General features: G+C 42.4%; 1 protein-coding gene across 1 annotated transcript in view; it reads left to right on the forward strand.

Moving 5' to 3' along the window:
- Positions 1-330: 330 nt before the first annotated feature.
- The window catches only part of SERPINE2 (serpin peptidase inhibitor, clade E (nexin, plasminogen activator inhibitor type 1), member 2), a 47,680-nt gene continuing 26,473 nt past the window's right edge, over positions 331-21,537 (forward strand). Inside the window, exons 1-2 of the mRNA XM_015417632.1 lie at positions 331-491; positions 20,891-21,166. Of these exons, the coding sequence (XP_015273118.1) occupies positions 20,911-21,166 (256 nt within the window). The 5' untranslated portion in view covers positions 331-491; positions 20,891-20,910. The remainder of the gene's footprint in view (positions 492-20,890; positions 21,167-21,537) is intronic.

The following is a 21,537-nucleotide window of genomic DNA, read 5'->3' on the forward strand; positions in this document are numbered from 1 at the left end:
TCCAGCACTTCCATTTGCAAGAGGCGCGGTTGTCTCCCCCGCGACTGAACTAAAACCTCCAGCGGGCCAGGCCAGCGCAGGTTCGAGCAAACGGAACCGGGCGAGGCCGTGGCTAGCAAGGGGTCTCCTTCCGGCCCTTTTGTGCAGGCATTGCAAGCGCCTCGCCTCACCTCCGCTTTCCCAGCTCGGGGAGGCGCGCCTGAACTTGAAACAGAAGGTGCCGCTTGGGGGCGGGCGACGAGGTCGTTCGGCATGGAGCTGAGGGCGGCGTTGTTGTGGACGAGGAAGGCGGCGGCGGCGGCGGCGGAGGGGCAGTGGGCGGGGGGAGCGGAGTAGGCGCCGCCTGGCCGCTCTTGCGCTCCCTCGCCGGCGGGCGGGATAAATGCCGAAATCGGGGCGGTAGCTCTGCTTAGTAGCTCAGGCGAGTGGTGGGAGGAAGAAGCCGTGCAGCTGCTGGTTGGTCTGAGGAGTCGCGTCTCAAGCGAGCTGAGGTGAGAGCAGTTTAGCCCGCTGGGATTCTGCCGGCGCCCCTGAGGGCTCTAGGCGCCCTTCTCCGCCCTCTTGTAACGGTGTGCCCTTCCCCTTGCGCTTTAACCTCCGATTTCCGTTTATTGTCCGGGTGAGGGGAGCTCTCTAACCGCCCCCCCCCCCCCCCCATTCCCCCGCATATTTAGGTTTCGCTCGCTCCTCTTCGAGGGTCCAAGTTAGCCCCCGCCCTGGTGGTGGCGGCGGTGGTGGAGGGGGTAGCCGCTTCCACGAGAACTCTTTGTAAGGCACTAACTACACCGGTGCCCCTCACGAGTAGAGAAGTTTGCTTGTTCTCTCTCTTTACGGCTGTTCCCTTGTTCGGCTTCTCTGAATGCAGCGGGGTGGTTGAGTTTGCGGGCTTTGGAGGGGAAGAGAAACACTGCTCGGTTTCTAAAAGCTTAATACGCAGACGAGCGTGTGCCCGACTTCTGTGCTTGAATTTACAAAGGCTGGAGGAGTAGAGGCTGTTTCCTCCCTCCTGCTAAAGGCTATTTCAAAGGACTAGAGGCTATACTGGCTGCACAGCGCTTTTCTTCTCTCTCATCAGTCTAGCTAAAGGTGCCTGTTACCCGGACCGCTAACAAGTTTCCTCGTATATCATTCAGAAGCGTTTAGAAAGAAGATTGCCATAATTTTTGTCTTTAAGACTTTCTCCCCCCAAATACATTAGTATTATAGACAGGATTAACTAACTGCGTCTGCACATCATTGGCTATCGTTCTATTGCTGCATCCTTGCAGCTGGGTTGCCATATGTGGATGGACCCTTCCAGTTGCAAATGATCTCTGTAGAGCCGCAAGAGTGCATGGATGCATGGATGCATTTAGTCACCTTTATATTTCCTTTACCTCCTTTGCCTTCCTCCTTTACCTAACTGTCTGCTTCTTTCTTTGGGCTACTGTAACCTTGGGAACTAATCTCTCTTTTTGCCTATCCCCTTGCTACAGGCAAGCAATGCTTTATTAGTATAGGGTAGGGCATCAGGTGAACGAGCATGGTTTCTGGTCGTGGAAACAGGTGACTGATTAAAAAGTAGAAGTCTAGTTCCTGTTCCAGGAGTTTTAAAAATCTCACACAGAGATCCTTCTTGATTTGGTCTGGTTTTGCTTGCATAATCTTGGTTTCCTCTTACAATAGCTGTGGTCTGTAGTAGAAACCTGTGACAGTCTTTGGAAGAGTCTCCCAGCCTGCCAGCATAAGCCTGTGCTTTTTGCCAGGACTATACACATTGTAGATGCTCTGATAATTTGCAAGTTGTCATCACTTGCTCCATCTCCTCTTGCTATACTGTGTAGGCAGACATTCTTGTTTACCTCTGTAAAGTATTTGAAAACCTTCAGTTTTTCAGCTTTTCTCATGGCAATAAAAATGGCAGTAATGCCACTTAGCACAATGAAGGTCTAGTAGTAGAGAGTGCATTTAAGAAACAGCAATTGATTCCTCGGTCAGGATTGGAAAGGGGAAATATTTGTAGGTTAATGCTGATGAATAATATCTTTGCCAGTGTTCAGAATATTTCATTCATTGGTACCAGTATGGGGTCGGTTGGTTCCCCTTGCTTTGTGTGAGGAAGTTTCTATGCTTAGAAATGGGGGCATGCAGCATTTTATTTGTGAAGTAATTGTGAAACTGAATTTGTTTGAAATTTGAACTCGTGCCTTGTGATACTAAATGGTAGGAGCACAATACAACTGGCCTGTCTGCTGTGCCTAGGTTTCTGTAGCATCCTTTTGTTCCAAAGGAAATAGAGAAATGATTTACATACAATTAGTGTAGTGCTCTCTTCTTGTTCTCTTATACTTTATTCTTGTAGTTAAAATTTTGACCCTGACCTGCAAGAATATGTATTTATTATGTAAAGTTGTATGCAATATTTATGTAATTCACATATACCCTGCCTTTCTCCCGAATCGGGACGCAAAGCAGCTTACAGGTTACATCATTCTCCTCTCTTTCATTTTATATTCACAACAGCCCTGTGAGGTAGGTTAGGCTGAAGAGAGTGTGACTGGCCCAGGGTTACCCAGCAAACTTCCATGGCATGAATGGGGATTTGAACCTGGGTCTTCCAGATATTAGTCCAGCACTTCTAACCACTGCACCATACTATCTCTCAATTTAGTATTGCTGTAGTATAGAAAGTTAGTTTTATTTTGTGGGCCTTCTTTCTGTCCCTCCTCTATGCATAGCTCCCAAAAATTCCTGACAGAAAGTTTTGGGTACATTTCAGGGGGTAATGGAAACATGAGTAGTTTAAAAAGCATGTTAGTGAAAAATAACTTGACAGCTTCTGTATAAGGCTTAACTATTCAGGATGTGTTTTTGACAGTGGTTTTATAATAAATCTGCTATTTGACCAGCATGTTGCACATGCAGTACATTGAACAAACATATGAGACCAGCTCATTTGAGGATGTGGTCAGCCTTGGAATTAGCAGAGGATGTGGTTGCTGCCCCTACTAATCCAAGGCTGAAGCTGTGTTAAAGTCAAAAATATGATGTAGTTCAGTTGAACATAATCTGTTTCGAAAGAACTCCTTAGTATTAGGAAATCTATTCCAATGACATGTTGCTCAAACATAAGACAAGTGTATAGAGACTAGATATTTCTTGACTAAATACATAGACAAGGTACTGCAACCAAGAACCAATTTATCTGGAATGTAATTCTCGAAAACTACATTTTGATGGCACTACCACCTTCAGTGTTGATTGTGTGCTGTTTTCTTTCTTAATTGCTGATGCATTTCACTCTGGGCTTATCAGCCCCTTCAGGCAGCCTACCTATGCTGAACCTCTTGCCTTCTCTGCCAGTGGGAAACTAAAGAATTAATCAGAAATAGGATGAACCTTTTGTTCGCTTTGTCATAGAACTGGAATGTCTTTCCCAGTTAAAGTTTGGCAAGGCTCTTGGCTCTCCAATTTAACAAGCAGTCACTGAAAGCATCTTTTGAGAAACTGCTCAGAGTGAAGAAATAGGTCAGCCACAGAATGCATGTTCAAGGAAGGCAATATTTCTTTTATCCACACCATTTAAAGAGTCTACCTTAAGTGCTAAGTCAAAAAAGAAAAACTGTAATGCAACAAAAAGGCATGAATATATAGATAGCATTTATAGTTCCCAAAGACAATTGTGGAGGTGTTTGTAGCTTTTGGTCTGGACTCAGCTTTGAAACAGGTGTTTGCAGTATCCTCATCTGTTGCATTTCAGTGGAAACCATTTGACAGACAGATCTTCTGTTCTGTAGCCAGTAATCTGTATAGCTTTTAGTGTGATAAAACCATTCTTGCTCTAAGGTTGCTAGTTTCATTGGACAATGCAAAGATTGGTTATTTAAAAATAACTTGAGATGATGTTTGTGGCTTGCTAAATGGTATGTTGAGTTTGGCTTCTTTAAATAGTTTGTTACTATGTCTTTCTGAAGATTTGGACTGGACTAACTCTGTACTCAAAGACCTATTCCCTTAAACACACTGTTTTAAGAAGTCCTTGATCTCTAAAACTTGAGCCTTCAGTTTTGACATGGTCTCTCTCTCTCTATATATATATAGGCTCAAGTGGTTAAGATGCTGAACTGCAGGCTGTGGAAGGTCAGTAGTTCAGCAGTTTGAGACCTGGGTGCCGCATGATGGAGTGAGCTCCCATCTCTAGTTCCAGCTCCTGCCAACCTAGCAGTTCGAAAGCAAGAAATTGCAAGTAGATAAATAGGTACCACTTCGGTGGGAAGGTAACAGCGTTCCGTGCGCCTTGGTGTTTAGTCATGCCAGCCACATGACCACGGAAACGTCTTCGGACAGCGCTGGCTCTTTGGCTTTGAAACGGAGATGAGTTTCAAACCCTAGAGTCGGATTCGACTGGCTTTCGAGCAAGGGAACCTTTTCCTTTACCTTTATATATTGTTAGCTGCTTTGTTCTTGTGAACAGGTAAGTGTGCTTGGAATTTGCTGATACATTCAGTACTTTTTGACAAGCTTCTAAAAAGAATATGATCTTGATTTAGGCCTTATGGTTGGTTTAGGAAGAATTTATTGAGAATTACTAGAATATAACACACGGTTGCAGGGTGAAAATGTTTCATTTCATAACTAAGCATCATGATGACGCAGCATAGTTAGCATGACTGAATGCTGTGCCCAACATCTGTAACATGGCAGGAGCCGACATCTGACCGAAGCTTACTTCTGTATCAAAATCTGATCAGCCAGTCACAAACTAAAATGCCCTAGCTCAGTGTGCATCCAGATGGCAGGTATAATGTGATTCCAGTGTAACTGAAGGTGCAGAGTGGGCACCTTGCCAAAAAAGAGGCGTATTTTTATATTGAGCACTACAGTCATTTTATACTCATCATTTTAAAACACTTTTAGTGAAAGTCCTCATCACTGGCTTTCATTTTGAGCCATCATTTTAGGAATGGCTTAGGATAAAGGTTTCCTTTTCATAACATTATTGCTCTAAGATGTATGACCAGATAAGCTTTTGTGTATGCAGTAGACTTCAGTGAACAAGAGTCACTGAACAGTTTGTATACTGTAGCTGTAAATAAGATTCTAGATTCAATAGGGGAAATATGTCAATTTTCATGCTCCTGTTCAGAAAAATATTGGACTGTTATGCTGCAATGAAGCAAGTATGTAGCTTTGGACGGTAATGAAATATTTCTTGAAATTTGTTTTGGTTAGTATAGACAATTGTTAAATCAAAAACTATATAACATAGCTGCATTTTTCTTCCAGTGGTTATTGGTGTTCCACACAAAGTACCTTATACCTTTTTACTAATTAGGGTGTGGATCAGACCTGCTGTTTTAAATGTATCCCAAGGTTGAAGAAAATGCCTTGTTCATATGATGAGAGAAAACTCATTCCTACTATTCAAGTGATATCAGGTTTTTTTTATCATGAATAATAAATGAGGTGCTGAAAATATCTTGAATTTGTTCAAGTCAAGATGAAATGGTGTGTTATTATTTATTATTGTTATTATTACTAACTTCATTTATAGTCTGCCTTTCTTACTGGGACTCAAGGCAGATTGTAAATATGGTAAGAACTATTCAGTCAATCAGCAAACAAATTACAAAGTATTATAAAAACATTTGACTCTAGCCGCTAAGATTCCTAATGGAACAGAATATTGCAATGGTGCTGGACAGATTACAGGATTGAGAAAGACTATTCAATCAGTCAGCAAGTGGAGTACAAAAATATGATAGAACAATTCAGTCTAACAGCAGACATTCTTAATAAAACACAATAATGCAGTTTGACTGAGACTGAGGAATTTAAAAACAACACAAGCAAACAAAAAGTCGTCTGAGGCGCCAAACAGTAGCTCTTATATAACAGTAACTGTTATATAAAACAATTCGATATAATACCATTAAATTTGACAAGTTTTTTAATAAAACAAAATAGAAGGAAACACAAGAAAAATGTAGATATATGTCTCTGAAAAGATTAGTGTTCTGAATATTTAGTATAGGAAAGCATCTGAACATGAAGTGCACCCTCTGGTGTCTGCAAGTTGGATAAAAGAATTCTCTGTGTATTCTCTGTTTAAAAGTCAATTGAAATATTTTAAAGTATGAACAGTTACTTCCTATTCAATGATGCCTGCATCTAAATGTTTATTTTGCTAATGGTGTTCTGTAGTCAGACACATGTATCCGACATTCCAATTGGAGCCCAACTCCACGCTAAGCCCAATAATAAGGAAGAAATCTTCTTTCTTCCACCTCTCATTTCACATCTATGGATCTTCTGATTTAGGTTCTTCACCTAGTTAAGACACCCTTAAATCTCAACAGTGTTGCATAAACTGATACACAAATCTGAATCTGAAGGTCATTTGTTATCATGATTTCTTCATGTTTTTTGTTACGTTCTCATAGACTTTTGTTGGTTTGAAAGGAAAAAGGGTGGGGAGTCATACTGAATTATAAATTAGCTAGGTTTAACGTCTGCTGAAATTATCCAAATATGCGAACCATTAAGTATCAAGGTAGATATTGGGAGGAGTAAGTGAAGAGATCCCAATGTACATACATGTGTCTTGTCCTTGTGCAAAGTGGGAGAAGGCTTTTACTTCCCATTTGCCTCACTTTTGGCAGTGAATATAAACAGGTTGGTGAATATAAACAAACATGGATCCTCCTGTCACAACTACTAGTCTGGACTCTGTGATGAATGGGCATAGCAGTGCAAATTTAAACATATAAATGGACTCTAATGGTGATGGTGGCACGAGTGATTAGGAAGAAGGGCCACACAAAACTTCTGTCTGAGGTAATTGTGGGAAGGTTTGTGACTCTAGAAAAGAGTGGCAGTTTGCCAGTTTGGTGTTGTGGTTAAGAGTGGCAGACTCTAATCTGGAGAACCAGGTTCGATTCCCCACTTCTCCACATGCAGCTGCTGGGTGACCTTGGGACAGTCACAGCTCTCTCAAGAGCAGTTCTCTCAGAGCTCTCTCAGCCCCAACTACCTCACAGGGTGTCTCTTGTGGGGAGAGAAAGGAAAGGAGATTGTAAGCCGCTCTGAGACTCCGGGTGAAGGGCGGGGTATAAATCCAGTCTCTCTTCTTCATCCTCAGTGGCTGATCATGTGGAACCACATAGTCTGTATGTGGCTTTGGCCTTCTGTGTATATGGCTTATTGTACATGGTAGGCATTATAATATTGCTTCTTGCATCTTGTGGGTTTGTATTCTGTGCCAAAGCATCCTGCACATTAATTCAGATCAGTGGTGGTGTCTGCAGTGGCCCCCAGTTTTATTTTATTTCAAATCTAGGTAGAGTAGGCTGTGGTTGGGTTGTGTTAACAGGATGCCAGTTCCTCTTTCTCAGCATGTATTCTACTTATGTGAGAAAGCAGTTTTATCAATGCCTGCAGAACCTTTTGAGCAAAAACACAGGGGTCTTGTTGGAGAAGGTCTTGCTGGGCTCCCAACATCTTATCTGTTTTTGTCTCCTTCCTCCCTTTATTTATAAAGGCTGGGCGTGGCTAGAGCCCTTGAGCCCAGGGATCTCTGATAATCAGCCTAGTGAAATGGGACCCACCCAGCATGTATTTGCTTTTGCTTGTTTTGATGATTTAAATTACATTGCTTAATTTGGTTTGGAAATTCTGTAAGCCACTTTGGGTCCCTTGGGAGAAAAGCAACATTAAGAAATACCTTCATAAATAAATACAGGGCTGTTTGATATTGACAGACTTATGGATGCAGTAGGATGCTGCAGGAATCTTCTCCAGTGCTTGCAACGCAATTACCTGGCAGTCTAGGTATTGCTTTGATATTAGCTATGTTAAACACGTGAGCTGCAAACTAATTTTGATCAGATATCAAGTAGCAGAGACATGATTTCACTGTGTATCAAAGTATGCAGATTTAGGGTTGCTTAACTACAGGTACTGGGATTGCTAAACTGGAGGTACTTGGCAGCTAAAACAAAGATGTGTGGCGGAAGACCATGAGAACTCATAATTGGCTGAATGACATGAAGCTTTTGGTTAACTATATTTGCTTATCCAGCAGCATTCTGGTTGTAAGTTCTGTTTGAACATTAATGTATCTGAAAGTAAGTGTGCATGTTCAGGAGAGCTATGTGCTTCTAGAATGTTTGTCCATGAAAGTGCAAAAGAATTGACTAAAGGACATCAGCAGTGGCATGTTTCAGTCAACAGTCATTACAGACTCACAAGATCATGTTTGAAATCATGATGCTAATTAAACATCCTTTAAAAGGAGTAAAACATAACAGTGGAAACAAGCTGTGGGTATACGTTTTGAGGTTCAGAGTGTGCTGTACAGTTCTTCCAGTGAATCATGCATGTTTATCATGCATTTTCCAGTGTACTCATGTAGCTTCTTGGAAGATTTATAACCGGTGGTTATTTTTCAAGGTTAATTGTTCGTTTTGTTTATTTACCTTATTTATAGTCCTCCTTTCTCACAGGGACTCAAGGCAGGTTATTATGCATGCAATTGTTGAAAGTGCTTTTGAGATTTTCAACAAAATGTGCTACTACCTGAAGAAAAATCAGAGCCTGAGCCTCTTAGATTACCTGGTGATAAGGACTTCAGTATGTTTTTTTATGTTGATCATGAAAAATCTCAGTTTTCTGTATTTAGTTCTCATGTGCTGCTTTGAACTCTTGAAAGTTTGACTGACAAAGTTGGTGCCATTTCTCTGTTTGACTTGCTGGCATGGTCATGAGACAGACAAACTGTGGTTCTGTTGTTTTCTGAAATGTTCTTCAGGGACTTCTTAGAGTTTACAGCAGGCTCCCAAATGTACGTGCGTGTATATAACTCTCCCTCCCCGCCCTCATTTAATGCAGAACAATGATCTTACAAAGAGTACAGTTTTCCCAGTAGCCTTATGACTGTTGGTAAGAATGGAAAGAAGATGAGGTCTGTTGGCACTTAATTAGCCTAGACATCGTATCACTAAGTGTTCAGCTTGATGAGGTCATGGCTCATGGTTGGTAGTTGAACAGAACAAAATATGTGGGATTTCCTTTATGTGTGTCTACTGTTGAAGCGGTATTATGAACATCGTAACTTAAAAGTATGCTGTAAGTTACCTCCATGCTTGAGAGGAGACGAATGGAGCCTAACAACAGGATCTCAGTTATTTACTCTTAGCATTCCACAATTAAGGAGGATATATTTACACATTAGTTTCTATTTTTACATATTTATTTGCTCCACTGTGTTGCCCCTCCTTAATTAAATCCAAACAAATGGTGACCATTAGCTTGTTGTTCCTGTTTGGTCTTTGCATCTGTTAAAACATCTTCATTATGTTGAATGCTAATTTGCTGTTCACTGTTGGCCGATATGTATGGACTGTTAACTTCCATTGCAGTGTATCTGAGGAAGTATGCGTGAACATGAAAATTCATGCCTTGAATAAAACTTGGTTGGTCTTAAAGGTGCCATCGGATTCAAACTTTTAGTCATTTGAGAAATTTCTCAAAGTCCCTTAAATGTAACACTTGGATTCTTCATTTTGGTTCTGGTCCTCGAACTTTAGTAAAACTTCTGATAATTCAGTGTCCTGGGAGATTTGGGGGCAGGGGGTGCAGATACATCCTGCTGTTTCTCTAAGGAGCTCAGGGTGGTGTATGCTCTTCATTTTATCCTTGCAGTAATGTGATAACGTAGGTTAGGTTGAGGAAACAGGACTTGCCTAAGGTCACTCAGTGAGCTTCAGTGAGAACTAAACCTGGGTCCCACATTCTAAGGAGTGTATCAGACTGACTCTAAGCCTGGTGCTTAAATCTGAAGTGGCTATAATCTTATAAGAAGATTATTTTTGAAACATTTCTGCTGCTTATACTCTCTTAGGTACTGATGGTAGGTTGAAGTTTCTCTTGTTATAAAATTGTTGGTGCTGGAAAGTCTGTTCTGTAATATTCACTTTTTGTCCTCTAATAAAGGGACTGAAATGTTGTCTATTAGATGTTAGCCTTGCAAGTATTTATTAAAGGGATGGCTGGTACCCCCCAACTTCATTCTTCCCTTTTGTTCTACTTCAGTTCCTCTCCCCCCTGGGGTTTTCCTTGTTTCTGATCCAGGTTTAGTAGCAGAGATAAAGCCATACATGTACCCCCTCCCCTCTCTGATGCTGCCCTGTTTCTTTAGGATAAGCGAGGTGTACAGATTCCCTTTGATCAGTAGATGGCTTTAACTCATCATGGTGAAGAAGGATGTCAAAATATCAAAATATCTATGTGGGTGTTATTTAACTTATCCATAGATGATCCACAGTCAGAACTGTGTAGTACAATAGCCAGATTTGTAGATACCAGATTAATTTGGTGGAGAGACTTTAGCACAGTGGTAAACCTTGCATGCAAAAAGCTTAATTCCCCAGCATGTCCAGTTAAAAGGATCTTGGGTAGTAGTAGGACTGTGAATGTCTTCTTTCCAGGTACCTTGTAGAGGTGCTGCCAGTGGAAGTGGACAGAACTGGGCTAGCACTAGATTGGTCAGTTTCATGCATTCAAATTACCATCTTAAACAGAATCCCTGATTCCACTGAAGTTGATGAACTCAGAAGGATATAATTCTGGGTAGGATGGTGCTCAGGATGGTGCTCTCCCAAGCAAACTGTGAAGACTCCCGAAGTCTCACTGAATGGGCATCAGAATGATACGTGAGAATGTGTATGTGCCAGGAGATGTTTCAGTGTATAGGTGAACTGGCATTATTATCCACGGAAGTAATCTTGCAACCATAGTGGAAAGTTTACTGAAGACATTAACTTGTTGGGGCAGTGGAAGGCAAGGGGAGTTCAGTACTAAGAATTCCCAAGAAAGTTGCTGAAGATGAAATGTCAGAAACATTAATACCATTATATAAATTTCTGGTGTGGTGACATTTGAGTACTTATAAACCGTTCCAGTCATCTTATCTAAAAAAAAGAACAACTAAAATATTGAAAAATAAGGCTGGTGATTTGGTTATTTTATTTTTTTAAAAAAATGGCTAAGAGGCAGTATGGTAGAGATCAATAAAACTGACTGTGTGGAGGGGCAGAGGAATTTCTCATGTAAAAGGTATGCAAGAGATTTGAGCCAGCAATATAAGTCTGGATGCTTCATCCCTCATAACGAGCACAAGATGATCCAGTGAAACTGGCAGTACTGGGTAGACAAAGAAATGAATTACTTTCACACACTCAGTTCACTATTGCAAGCTGTAGTAATGGAGTAGTTTAAGGACTCATGGGAGATTGAAAAGCCAAATTTAGCCCAGGTTCATCAGAGTTTGGGAGCTAACCAGGGTTGGCCACAATCAGTTCTTGGAGTGGGAGGAGACCACCAAGAAACACCAATCGCAAACCATCTCTGCTCATCTCTAATATCATAAGAAAAGCCCTGCTGGCTCAGACCAGTGGTCCTGTCTAGTCCAGCATCCTGTCTCACAGAGTAGCCAACCAGTTCTGGAGGTCCACCAGCAGGGCATAGCAGTTGAGGCCTTCCCTGATGTTGTCTCCTGCCTCAGAACATGGAAGTTCCATTTAGTCACCAGAGCTAGTAGCTACTGATAAGACTATCCTCCATGAATTGGTCTAATTCCCTTTTGAAGCTGTCTACATGTGGCTATCACTACATCCTCTGGCAGCAAATTCCACATTTCAATCAGTTACTACGTAAAGAAGTATTTTCTTCTGCTTGTCTTCTGTGCTTTTTCCAGCTCTGCTATGTCCTTTTTGAGATCCAGTGACTAGAACTGCACACAGTATTCCAAATGAGGCCACACCATAGAGCTAAAGTCCAAAGCTCTTGCCTGGAACACTTCACAGATGAATTGCCATGAGTTCGTTGTGACTCGACAGCACATTCTTCTTTGGTTCATGTCTATTATCCTTAATGGTTAAATGGAACTACCGTATACAGAGTTAGTGAACTTATTAGTGTCAAATGGGGTGACTATCACCTCTTGAAACTCACGAACCGCATAAAAGTATTTGGCAGTTAATGGAAACAGATGTTTGACTAGCTGGACTCTTGGAACTGGTTTATGCAGCTGGAGAAGGAGGTGGTAGAACAGAATGCCCCATATTGGACTGCAGGTGAACAGTTCCAATTCTGAATATTCTTTTGCATTAAAAATTTCCATAAGACATAGAGAAGTGGTATAGCCAGAAGAAAGCTTCTACCTCCTTCTTTTGTTTGCTGAGCCATCTTTCTGCCTGGAGGGAGTTTTCAAAATAGGGGAGTATTGCAGAATGTGTTTGGAAGACTCACCTCAGCATTCGGTCACCTTATTTCCACCTTGTCTGGCTGCACATGTGAATCAGACCTTGGTGTAGAGTCCAGTGCTTGTTGCACTTTTAAACAAGGCTGGTCTATAGCAGGTATGACTTGGTTGCCTGGCAGGTACTAGTCACGGAATTGGGTTGAGTAGTCATTTAATTCAGGAGCTGAACAGTGAAGTGGTCAGCATATCATCATTAGCTGAAATTGGGGCAGGAGTGGTTGCAGTCAAGGCCTGCAGAAATCTTGGGAGTTGGGAAGCCGACAAGATTTCTGATGATTGGGGAAGGTCGCCTGCTTGTCCTTCCCCATGACTAGAAAGCTCAAAACAAATTATGTAAAATATGAGTGTGCTTAGTGTGTATAATTTATGCATAATGCAGAATTCAGCTTTTTTAAATGCAGAATTTGCATTGCCTATGTTCAGAATATTTTAGCCGAATGTACATAGCTCAGGCCACGTTGTCTTAAGCTGTAGAACTGCTTTGGCAAAAACACTGCACATTTTACATCATGCCACTGTGCAAACAGAAGCAGTTTCTCTAAGCCCAAACTTGCTTCCATGATAGCACCTATTTAGACTAAAAGCCTTACCACGAAGGTTTCATATCACACTCTGATGTGGGCTGAGTTGCGGGTTGGGTGCTGTGGCTGTAGCTCTTGAAGGACTCTGAAATGTCAGGTTTTTAGATGCCAGGTTTAGCAAAACTGCCACCGTTCAGTTTGTAAATGAGTTTCTGCACACAGCAGAAATGGAAAAATATTTAGTGGTCAGCATAAAATTGTAGATTTTTATGTTGTGGTAGGTTTAAAGAACAATGTGTCCCTTAGGTCCATTTTGCAGCCTTTATGGTTGAGTGACAATTTTAAGTCTTTCACTTAACTGATACCACTGGGAATTCTTGCTGTGTGTTAGCATCTTTATCTCACCTCTCAGCAGCTAGGTCTTAGCTCTTGAAGCACAAGAAGAATGAAAGATAGCAGGACTGATACCTCAGCCTTGATCCTGCTTAGGAAAGAAAGACAGAGAACAAAACAAAACAAAACAGAAAGCACAACGTGGTGATAAATGTGAAATTGCACTGAGGATTCTCCTTGTGCTACTGAAAGGAAGAAAAATAGCTTTGGGGCTAACTTGAATGACAAATACACTGAGCAAACACTTTAGACGCATGGAAATTTAAGACTATAGCTAGGAAGCTCTATACAAGTCAAGAATGAGATTAGTTGTACTTGTAGTAAAGGTTCATGATTTACTGGAAGCCTATGAAGGTGGGCAGGAACCAGTTACTCTAGAGACTTTTGGTTAAAACATCAGTCTTGAAGTGGTATAATGGTAGGGCTTCTCTCAGAGCTCTCGAGGGATGAGTCCTGTGCTGAAAACAAAAACACCAAGGAGTCCTGTGGCAGTCTGTAGCCTGACTGATTTATAGTGAAATCAGTGGGTTTAGATGAATAAATCTGCACCTAAAGAGAGTTACTGCAGTCTAAGCCCATTCATTTCAATGGACTTAGATTGGAGTAACTGCATAGGATTGCACTGTTAGTGACGTAACCAAGCTTTCATGGGCTATGGAGCGGAGTTCATCAGATGCCTAGAGTGTGTTCTCAGTTGGCAGATAACACGTATGCACAATGAATGGTTTGCTTCTTTTGGTTCCTGGTGATATACGGTCAGTTATTTTACATGACTCCAATCTAATTAACCCAACTAGCTCAGGAAAGGATAAATGCTGTAGTTGTGCATTATTTCTCAAAGAGTAACTGAGTGTTTGAAACCCCTTTCACAATAAGATAAATCTTGCTTCTTTCTCATGCTCCTTTGTTAGTAGATATATAGCAGAACATTTAATTGCAGCTGTGTACTCGGGTTTTAGTCTAATGAGCTGTTAGCACTCATACTTTCCTCACCTACTTTCAAAGTGTTTACAGTGAATGAATTCTTTCTTTAAAAATGGAGCACACATGTGACTATATATAAGTAGAACAATATTATATGTAAGCACTGTAAGATAGTCATTTCAAGTCTAGCTTTGATTGGGAAAAAAATTGTTTATAACCGGGAAGCTACGAGCTTTCCTGCCTATTTTCACAATACTTCGAGGCATTATTTAAGCAGAGTATATTTGACAGCTTCATCTAAATGTCAGCCTACTTTACCATTGCTTGGTTGAGTTGTAAGGTTATCTATGAACAAAGGAATGCCTGTCCTTGCAGGCCCTTTTATTTCAAGGATTCGTGGAGGTGTAGGGTTTGCCATTCCCTGCCTCCTTGAGTATGTGATTTGTGATATATGATGCAAGGCTGTGTCTCCCCCCCCCCCCATCTTTGCTTCATACTGCTATCCTGTACCAGGAAAGATGTATGATAACATTTACATTGTCATGTGTTGCATAAAAGCTTGGGCTCTTTACCATACCTATATTAATCTCTTATGATGTATTGTTGAATCCCTGTGATAGCATCAAAACAGGTCATAGGCTTGTGCTGTAGAGTGGAGAACGTTAGTGTCCTTTTTTTTTTTTGTCCCTACCCCATCTCTTCACACATGTCAGGTTGAATTTGGGTTCTGGGCTGTACTGGTAGAATGTGACATAGCATATGATTCACTAGTGTTTCTAATGTCCAAAGTTTAGAAAATGACTTTCACAAAGTATAAAACGCTGAAGAAGAGAAGATTTAAATATGATGGAGAAATTAGGTTCCTGTCAGAATTATTTCATTCATAACAAAATTTCAGAGTACTGATCCAAACTGTTTGTGACTGTTCAGAACGAGAGCCCTTCCTTGGATTCTGGGGTGCCATTCGCCATAGCCACGGGGGACCAGTTGTCCTGTGTTGCTGTCGCAGGCAGTTGGAGGGCTACCTGTGAATGAGGCAGCCATTTGAGCAGGGCCAATTCTGTGTCTGTCCCCTGGAACTGTCGTGTTCTGTGAGATGGCATAATGGAAAACTAACTCCCACGCAGCTGCAGCTGGGTGTGAAAGGTGCTTGGCACCGGCTACGTTGTCACCAAGGTAGTCTCTGTTTCACTAATCCCAGTGAGGTCACGTGTTTTGCTGAGGCATTGTGAAAGCTTGCACCCAAACAGTCTACGGGGCAATTTCCATAAAGTATGCAACGTTGTTCCATTTCAGAAGGTTAGCGTGGCCTATGGTTAGCACTCAGCTGACCCATTCACACACAAGGATCTAATCATTTGGAAAAATCCTAAGAGCCAGATAGGGAACAAGCGTGTCTTTTGGAAGCTCTGGGTATCTAGTAGTCTGATGTTTCTGGCTCTGTTGATGGATGATGATTTCAAACCATGTAACACTCTGTGCACAGAATTTAATCTCTCAGTCATAGCTGGCTGTCAATACATTCAGTTAAAACACTCTGGCCTCTGTTTTTGTGTCTGTTTTTGCAGCTTTGGACCCCTCCTCCCCAGCTGTCTCTACTACAATCCTCAGAAATTCTCCCTCAACATACTATCATTATATACAACTTCTTAAGATAACGAAACTAAACTAGATTCCACCCATTCCAGAACTGAATACTCAATCCCACTTGTTCCAGTGGTAAAGTGCATTAAAATCATTACATCTGCTACCCTGGATTTATGTTTAAGACTTACTCATCAGAAAACTTTGGCCCATTCTGCATCTAGCATTTGCTCCGCTGTTTTACCAAACCCACGTTGGAATACAAATTCCCCTCTACATTGCATGCCACTTTCACTTTGATTGTCCGGATTTTATGTTAGTGTCCAGACTGCATGCCAGTTTCACTTCCTTTGATCTCTCGGTTTTATGGTAACTGTCTGCACAGATTTATGGCCGTTTTCTGGCCATTCGGGGGTGACTCTGCAGTCAGTACGGTGTTGGCCCTGGGTATCTGAATGTGGTTTTGAGCTGTGGGTTTGGTAAAACAATGGAGTAAACGGTGGATGCAGACAAGTACAATGCCAATCCTACTAAACGACAAGTACAATGCCATCCTACTAAATCGAGTCACCTAGGTCTTGCTGAGAGTGATGCCTGTTTGGCCTTGCCAGACAGCTAAAGCCAATCTGGTCCACATGCTCTGGGAATGCCCCAAAGTTACATTATTCTGACAAAAGGTTGTATCCTGGATTACTCTTTTGTTATCTACTGAACTGTGCCTCACAGCTCAGGAAATCTCATATTCCCCCCTCAGTGGATGATTGGGTCAGGGATAAAATAATCTTTGTATGGTGGAGAGGATCACATACCACAGACAAGAAACTCATGGGATCTTCACCTCTATCTGGCAAGATTTCTTGTATTTCAAGCAGTGATGCTTCATCTTCTGCACTTGTGTTTAGCTAGATCCGTATTGCTGCTTCTCAGTCCTCCCCATTTTTGCCCTGCCTTTTTTCTTTCTTTTAAAAAACTTTCTGCTTTCAGCTCTCTCTTTCTTGTTGATGAGTGTGTAGTAGGGAGAGGGTTACATGGGATTTGTTGTTATATTTACTATCCTGTGTATAAAACTATAAAATCTTAGTGAGGAAAATTGTTTCTTTTCTTTTCAACTTATTTTCCCTGGATGTTCCACATTGGCCCAGAATAATCTACCAATTCCCTGTTTGAGGGGAAAAAAGGGCATTCCAGTTAAGACTTTTGAAAGGGTCTTTTTTCCTCATTGGATGTAAATCTTGCATCAGACACATTTTGCAAGACAGTTTCTTGTGACTTGAATTTTTTGAAGCTTCAGTGCACATTTAAATATAGTGCACAATCCATTTGTAAGTTGCAGAAGATGTAGAGGTTCCCTCGCTCCCAAACTTTGTGGATGATGGCTGAGGATGAACTAAAATGTTAAAAAAGAGGGGTGAGTGTGTTGTGTTCTTAAGGTCATGTTAATTCTTCCTTTGTCACTTCCTGCCAATACTGTAAGCAGGGGTGTTGAACTCATTTGTTATGAGGGCCGGATCTCACATAAAAGAGAACTTGTCAGGCCAGGCCATAAGTGTCAGGTAGCAGATATATAAACTTTATAAAGGACACAAACACAATCAAAGACTTTTTAAAAACTTAAAACATGCTTAAAACATTAGCACTCTTGCAATATTTTGGCCCCGGTCACACGGAGCATTAGGCACGCTAGAGAGACGGAAGATAGCGGATTTTCCGGGCGCGATCTCACCGCCACATCTGGGAAGCGTAGAGCTTCCGTGGCGCACCGGAGGCTTCCCGCCGAAGATGCAGGGTAAAAAACTAGTACCTCGGAGATACTAGTTTCCGGAAACCGTGGGGCAAGGGTGGGCGTCTGATCGCGTTTCCGGTGGTAGTTCTGGCGCCTGCCCATGTCTCCTCGCAAAAAGGATTCCCCCCCCAAGTCTCCACGGATGCGCACAAGCAACCAATGGAGCATGCGCACATTTAAGTTTTAAAAACAAAACACAACCCTGTTTGCTGCGCCGTTCCGCTTCTTTGCCGGGTGTGTGATCGGCACCTCCCCCCTAACCACGGGAGCGCAACAGGACCTCAACCCGAAGCCTGATCGCGCAGTTGCACGTTAGTTTGCTCCGGGGCAAACAGCCACGCCTCCCCCCCTCATTTTCCTGCCCGTGTGGCCGAGGCCCATGTTTATTTAACAGTCTCTGATAACACCTCTTGCTTTCAATGATTGTATCAAAGTCTGGAGACAATGTCTGTCCTGTAGCAATCGTGAGTATGCTGTTCGGTGTTGTTCAGGTGTGTATAAGTTGCAAACCTACTTTTGATTTATTGATATTCACTGCAGAAATCTCACAGTCAATGCATTGAGCCTAAGACCCAGAGGAAAACATGAAATGGCTGGGCATTGTGAGCTTTTGTACATAAATTGCTTCATGTGCTGGTCAAGAAAATGTGAAGGTACCATGACACAGGCTGAGGGCTATGTGTTTGTCTACAAAACGATAGTCTTCCCCAGTGAATAGCTACAACTCCTGTGTGGCAGTGCAAGCAAAGAGAGACAGCAATGTATATCAGCCTACTATCTGGGAAGTCGAGGTTCCAAATCGCCAGTCAAGAAAGGAAATGCACTGGGTGAACTTGGTCTGGACACACACACTCAGCCTAATTCACCTCAGTGGCTTGTTATTCCTCATCTAAATAGTTCACATTACTTTCCTACTGAGAAAGGCTGGATCATGAGGGCATGAATAGAGTGAAAAGGGGGAGGCAAACCCAGTTGTACCCAGGAAAGCCATGGCATAATGAGCCCAACAAAACTCTCTCTCTCACACACACACAAACCACCCAAAATTTTGGGTACAAAGAAGGAATGCCATTGCAAAGAGGGGGAAAGGAGAATGGCATGTGGAGAGAAAAAAAAGGAGTTTGAACTGATAAGAGAACAGAGAACTTCTGGGTGCAGAGAGGAAGAAAGCCTATGCTATTGGGTCCATACAGGAAATGCGAGTGTACACTGGACTGGAGATAAAAAGTAGGAAGACTGAGAGGGGTTGCAACTAGAGAAGAGAGAAGATGCAAAAAGCTCATACCGTGAATAAAACTTTGTTGGTCTTAAAGACGCTTTCTTAAAGGCGATTGAGGGAACTGGGCAAAGCAAGCCCAGGACATGAGGAGAGGGAGGAGCCTCAGCCAGTGGCCCTCCATTGGCTGAGGCTCCTCCCTCTCCTCATGTCCTGGGCTTGCTTTGCTTCTCCTCTCTTCCTTCCCAAGGGAGGAGCCTCAGCCAATGGAGGGAAGAGAGGCTTTGCTCTCTGGCTCTGCTGTGCAATTCAGAGAGCCTGGCAAAGCAAGCTGTGTCGCAGAAGAAAGAGGGAGAAGTAAGCAGATGGCAGCCAGTTGCTTGCGGGCCTGATACAACCCCTGTTGGTGCCGGATGTGGCCCATGGGCCACATGATTGACACCCCTGCTGTAAGCTATCCAGCGACTCCAACTCATTATGCTGCTTTGCTTTATGGAGGGGAGCTCTGGCAGTCTGTAAGGAGCTGCAGTTGCTTCATTAAGATCTGACAGAAGAGAAAACTTCCTTATCAGTTTGTAATAATATTTTTGAAACCTTGGATAGTCATGATAGTGTCATTTTCTGCTAAGTTGCAAATGAACAGAACAATGACTTCAGCTAAGCCATTAATTTAATACTGGAAGAGCTCCAGTTCCTAGGCTGCTTTTTCTTAAACATGAAATAGATGGCAGAGATTAGGCCATTCTGTCTGAGGGTGCAAGGAGATGCTGCAGTTGCACATTTGCGGGCCCCAGAGCTGTTCTGTTGCGATGACTCCTCGCTGGACAGTGTTGCAGCTGTGCAGAAGCAAAGCTTTGTCTGCTCAGCCTCCTTCCCTTTGCTCCATCGTACTGCCCTCCTCCTCTTCTCATGGACATTTGACATAATGACTGGAGTGGCAGCTGTGGTGGTGTGGAGAACAAGGAGGCAGCTGCCACGGAACATAAATTGCACTCAGGATAGCAGCATTTGCTTTTTTGCCCAAGGCACCTTAAGGGTAGAAGCAGAGGAGACCTTGGCAACCAACTGCTGCATTTCTTTCGTAGAACTCACTTTGAAATTTTCCCGAGGTTTTCATGTGGAAGGATGGTAGGAGTAATAGGGAGCGAGGAACCTTTCACACTTTTCTTATGGAAGCAGTGAAATATGGTCTGTGCTTAGGTGGCTTTTGACCCTTTCACACACAGAGAAGGCAATAGACCTCCGTAGTAGGTCAGAGCATAAGCACCTGTTGCTACCTGATGGTTCTGGGTGCCATAAGCAGCAAGGAGCACACATGATGAAGAGAAGAGATGCTGAAGCAGTGGCCATCAGCAGTGTTTGTAGAAACTCTTGTCTTCCCCCTAGTCTCTTGGTTACAGAGCATATGGAACCAAGGTTTTGATCTTGGCTGGAGCGGGAGGGGGGGGGGAGATCAGGCACCCGTATCACTTTAGAAGCCAGACGGTGTAAGCAGGCTTTAGTTTTCCGTGCATTCAAGCCTATGTAATGATGGTTATAAGCCCAAGACCTGATTATATTATATAGCTTCTAGGTTCCTATATCTTGAGGACAAAAGGAGGTTGTCTTATTTTTCTGGAGTCCTGGCCTAGAAATGCGTACAATTGTAAAATAGGATTATATTTTGATTGATGCAGAAGTTTATGCTAACATGCAAATTATGATTTCCACTTCAGTATACTGTGGTGTTTCTGGTATACAATGGTACAGGAGTTGGTGTATTTGTTAAAAAAAAATGTTTGTATACTTGCATGTATATTATGTGGCAGTACAGAATGCTAGCTACTTCTCTGCTTTGGCTGCAATTGTGGTTTAAGTATTGCATGTATAGAATCTGGGCTTGCTTTATTTCCTACTTGGCATTTTGCCCACATCCTAAAATAGTGATATGACTCAATAGCACTGGCAGCCTTTCCACTTGTTAAGGGCTCACACTGTAACTGTAAGAGTGCTGAATTTAAGGCCCGGACCTGGGAGTTGGTGAAGTTTGCCTCAGCAAACCACCTTATTCATGACTTTCAATTGGTGAACAGCTGCCACAAATAAGTACTGTGTACAACCAATGTTCTTTTGACCATTGTCTTTTTTTAAAAAAACAACAAAACCCTCTGTTTTCTCTCCTTCTTTAGGTTGCTTCTGTGCTGGAACCATGAACTGGCATTACCCCCTTCTCTTTGCCGCCTTGACATCAATGTGTACATGCTTTCAGCTGAACCCTCTGTCTCTTGAAGAACTGGGGTCAGACATCGGGATCCAAGTTTTTAACCAATTGGTCAAAACCAGGCCTAAGGATAATATTGTTGTGTCTCCCCATGGAATTGCATCTGTGCTAGGAATGCTTCAGCTAGGGGCTGATGGCAAGACAAAGAAGCAGCTGACGACAGTGATGAGATATAGTGTCAATGGTCAGTTCTTCTCTGCCGTTGTGGCGGGGTTGGGTGGGGGTGTGTGTCTTTGTGTGTTTTGCTTGTGGGAAAGTCACAGGATAGGTGAGATCTAGTTGATTCATACAGTGATACAAAGACTGACCTATAGCAGGAACAGTAGTCACTGTGCTTGAAAACACTAACCGGTTATCTTGGTCTATTGCAATATTAAATAGTGCTTTAGTATCTCTTATACCAGAAGGCATCCTTGGCCATGGCATTCAGCATTGATGCTAAACACAGTGAGCTTAACAAGGACTGTCCTCCTATTTCCAAAGCAAATAGGATTGAGTTTCATTGCCAGGGTTGTGTGGGAAGCATAAAACGTTTCTCTGTGTGGGGCTGACAGC

This window comes from Gekko japonicus, unplaced genomic scaffold (genome assembly GCF_001447785.1).
Source record: "Gekko japonicus isolate JY-2015 unplaced genomic scaffold, Gekko_japonicus_V1.1 scaffold38, whole genome shotgun sequence".
NCBI lineage: Eukaryota > Metazoa > Chordata > Lepidosauria > Squamata > Gekkonidae > Gekko > Gekko japonicus.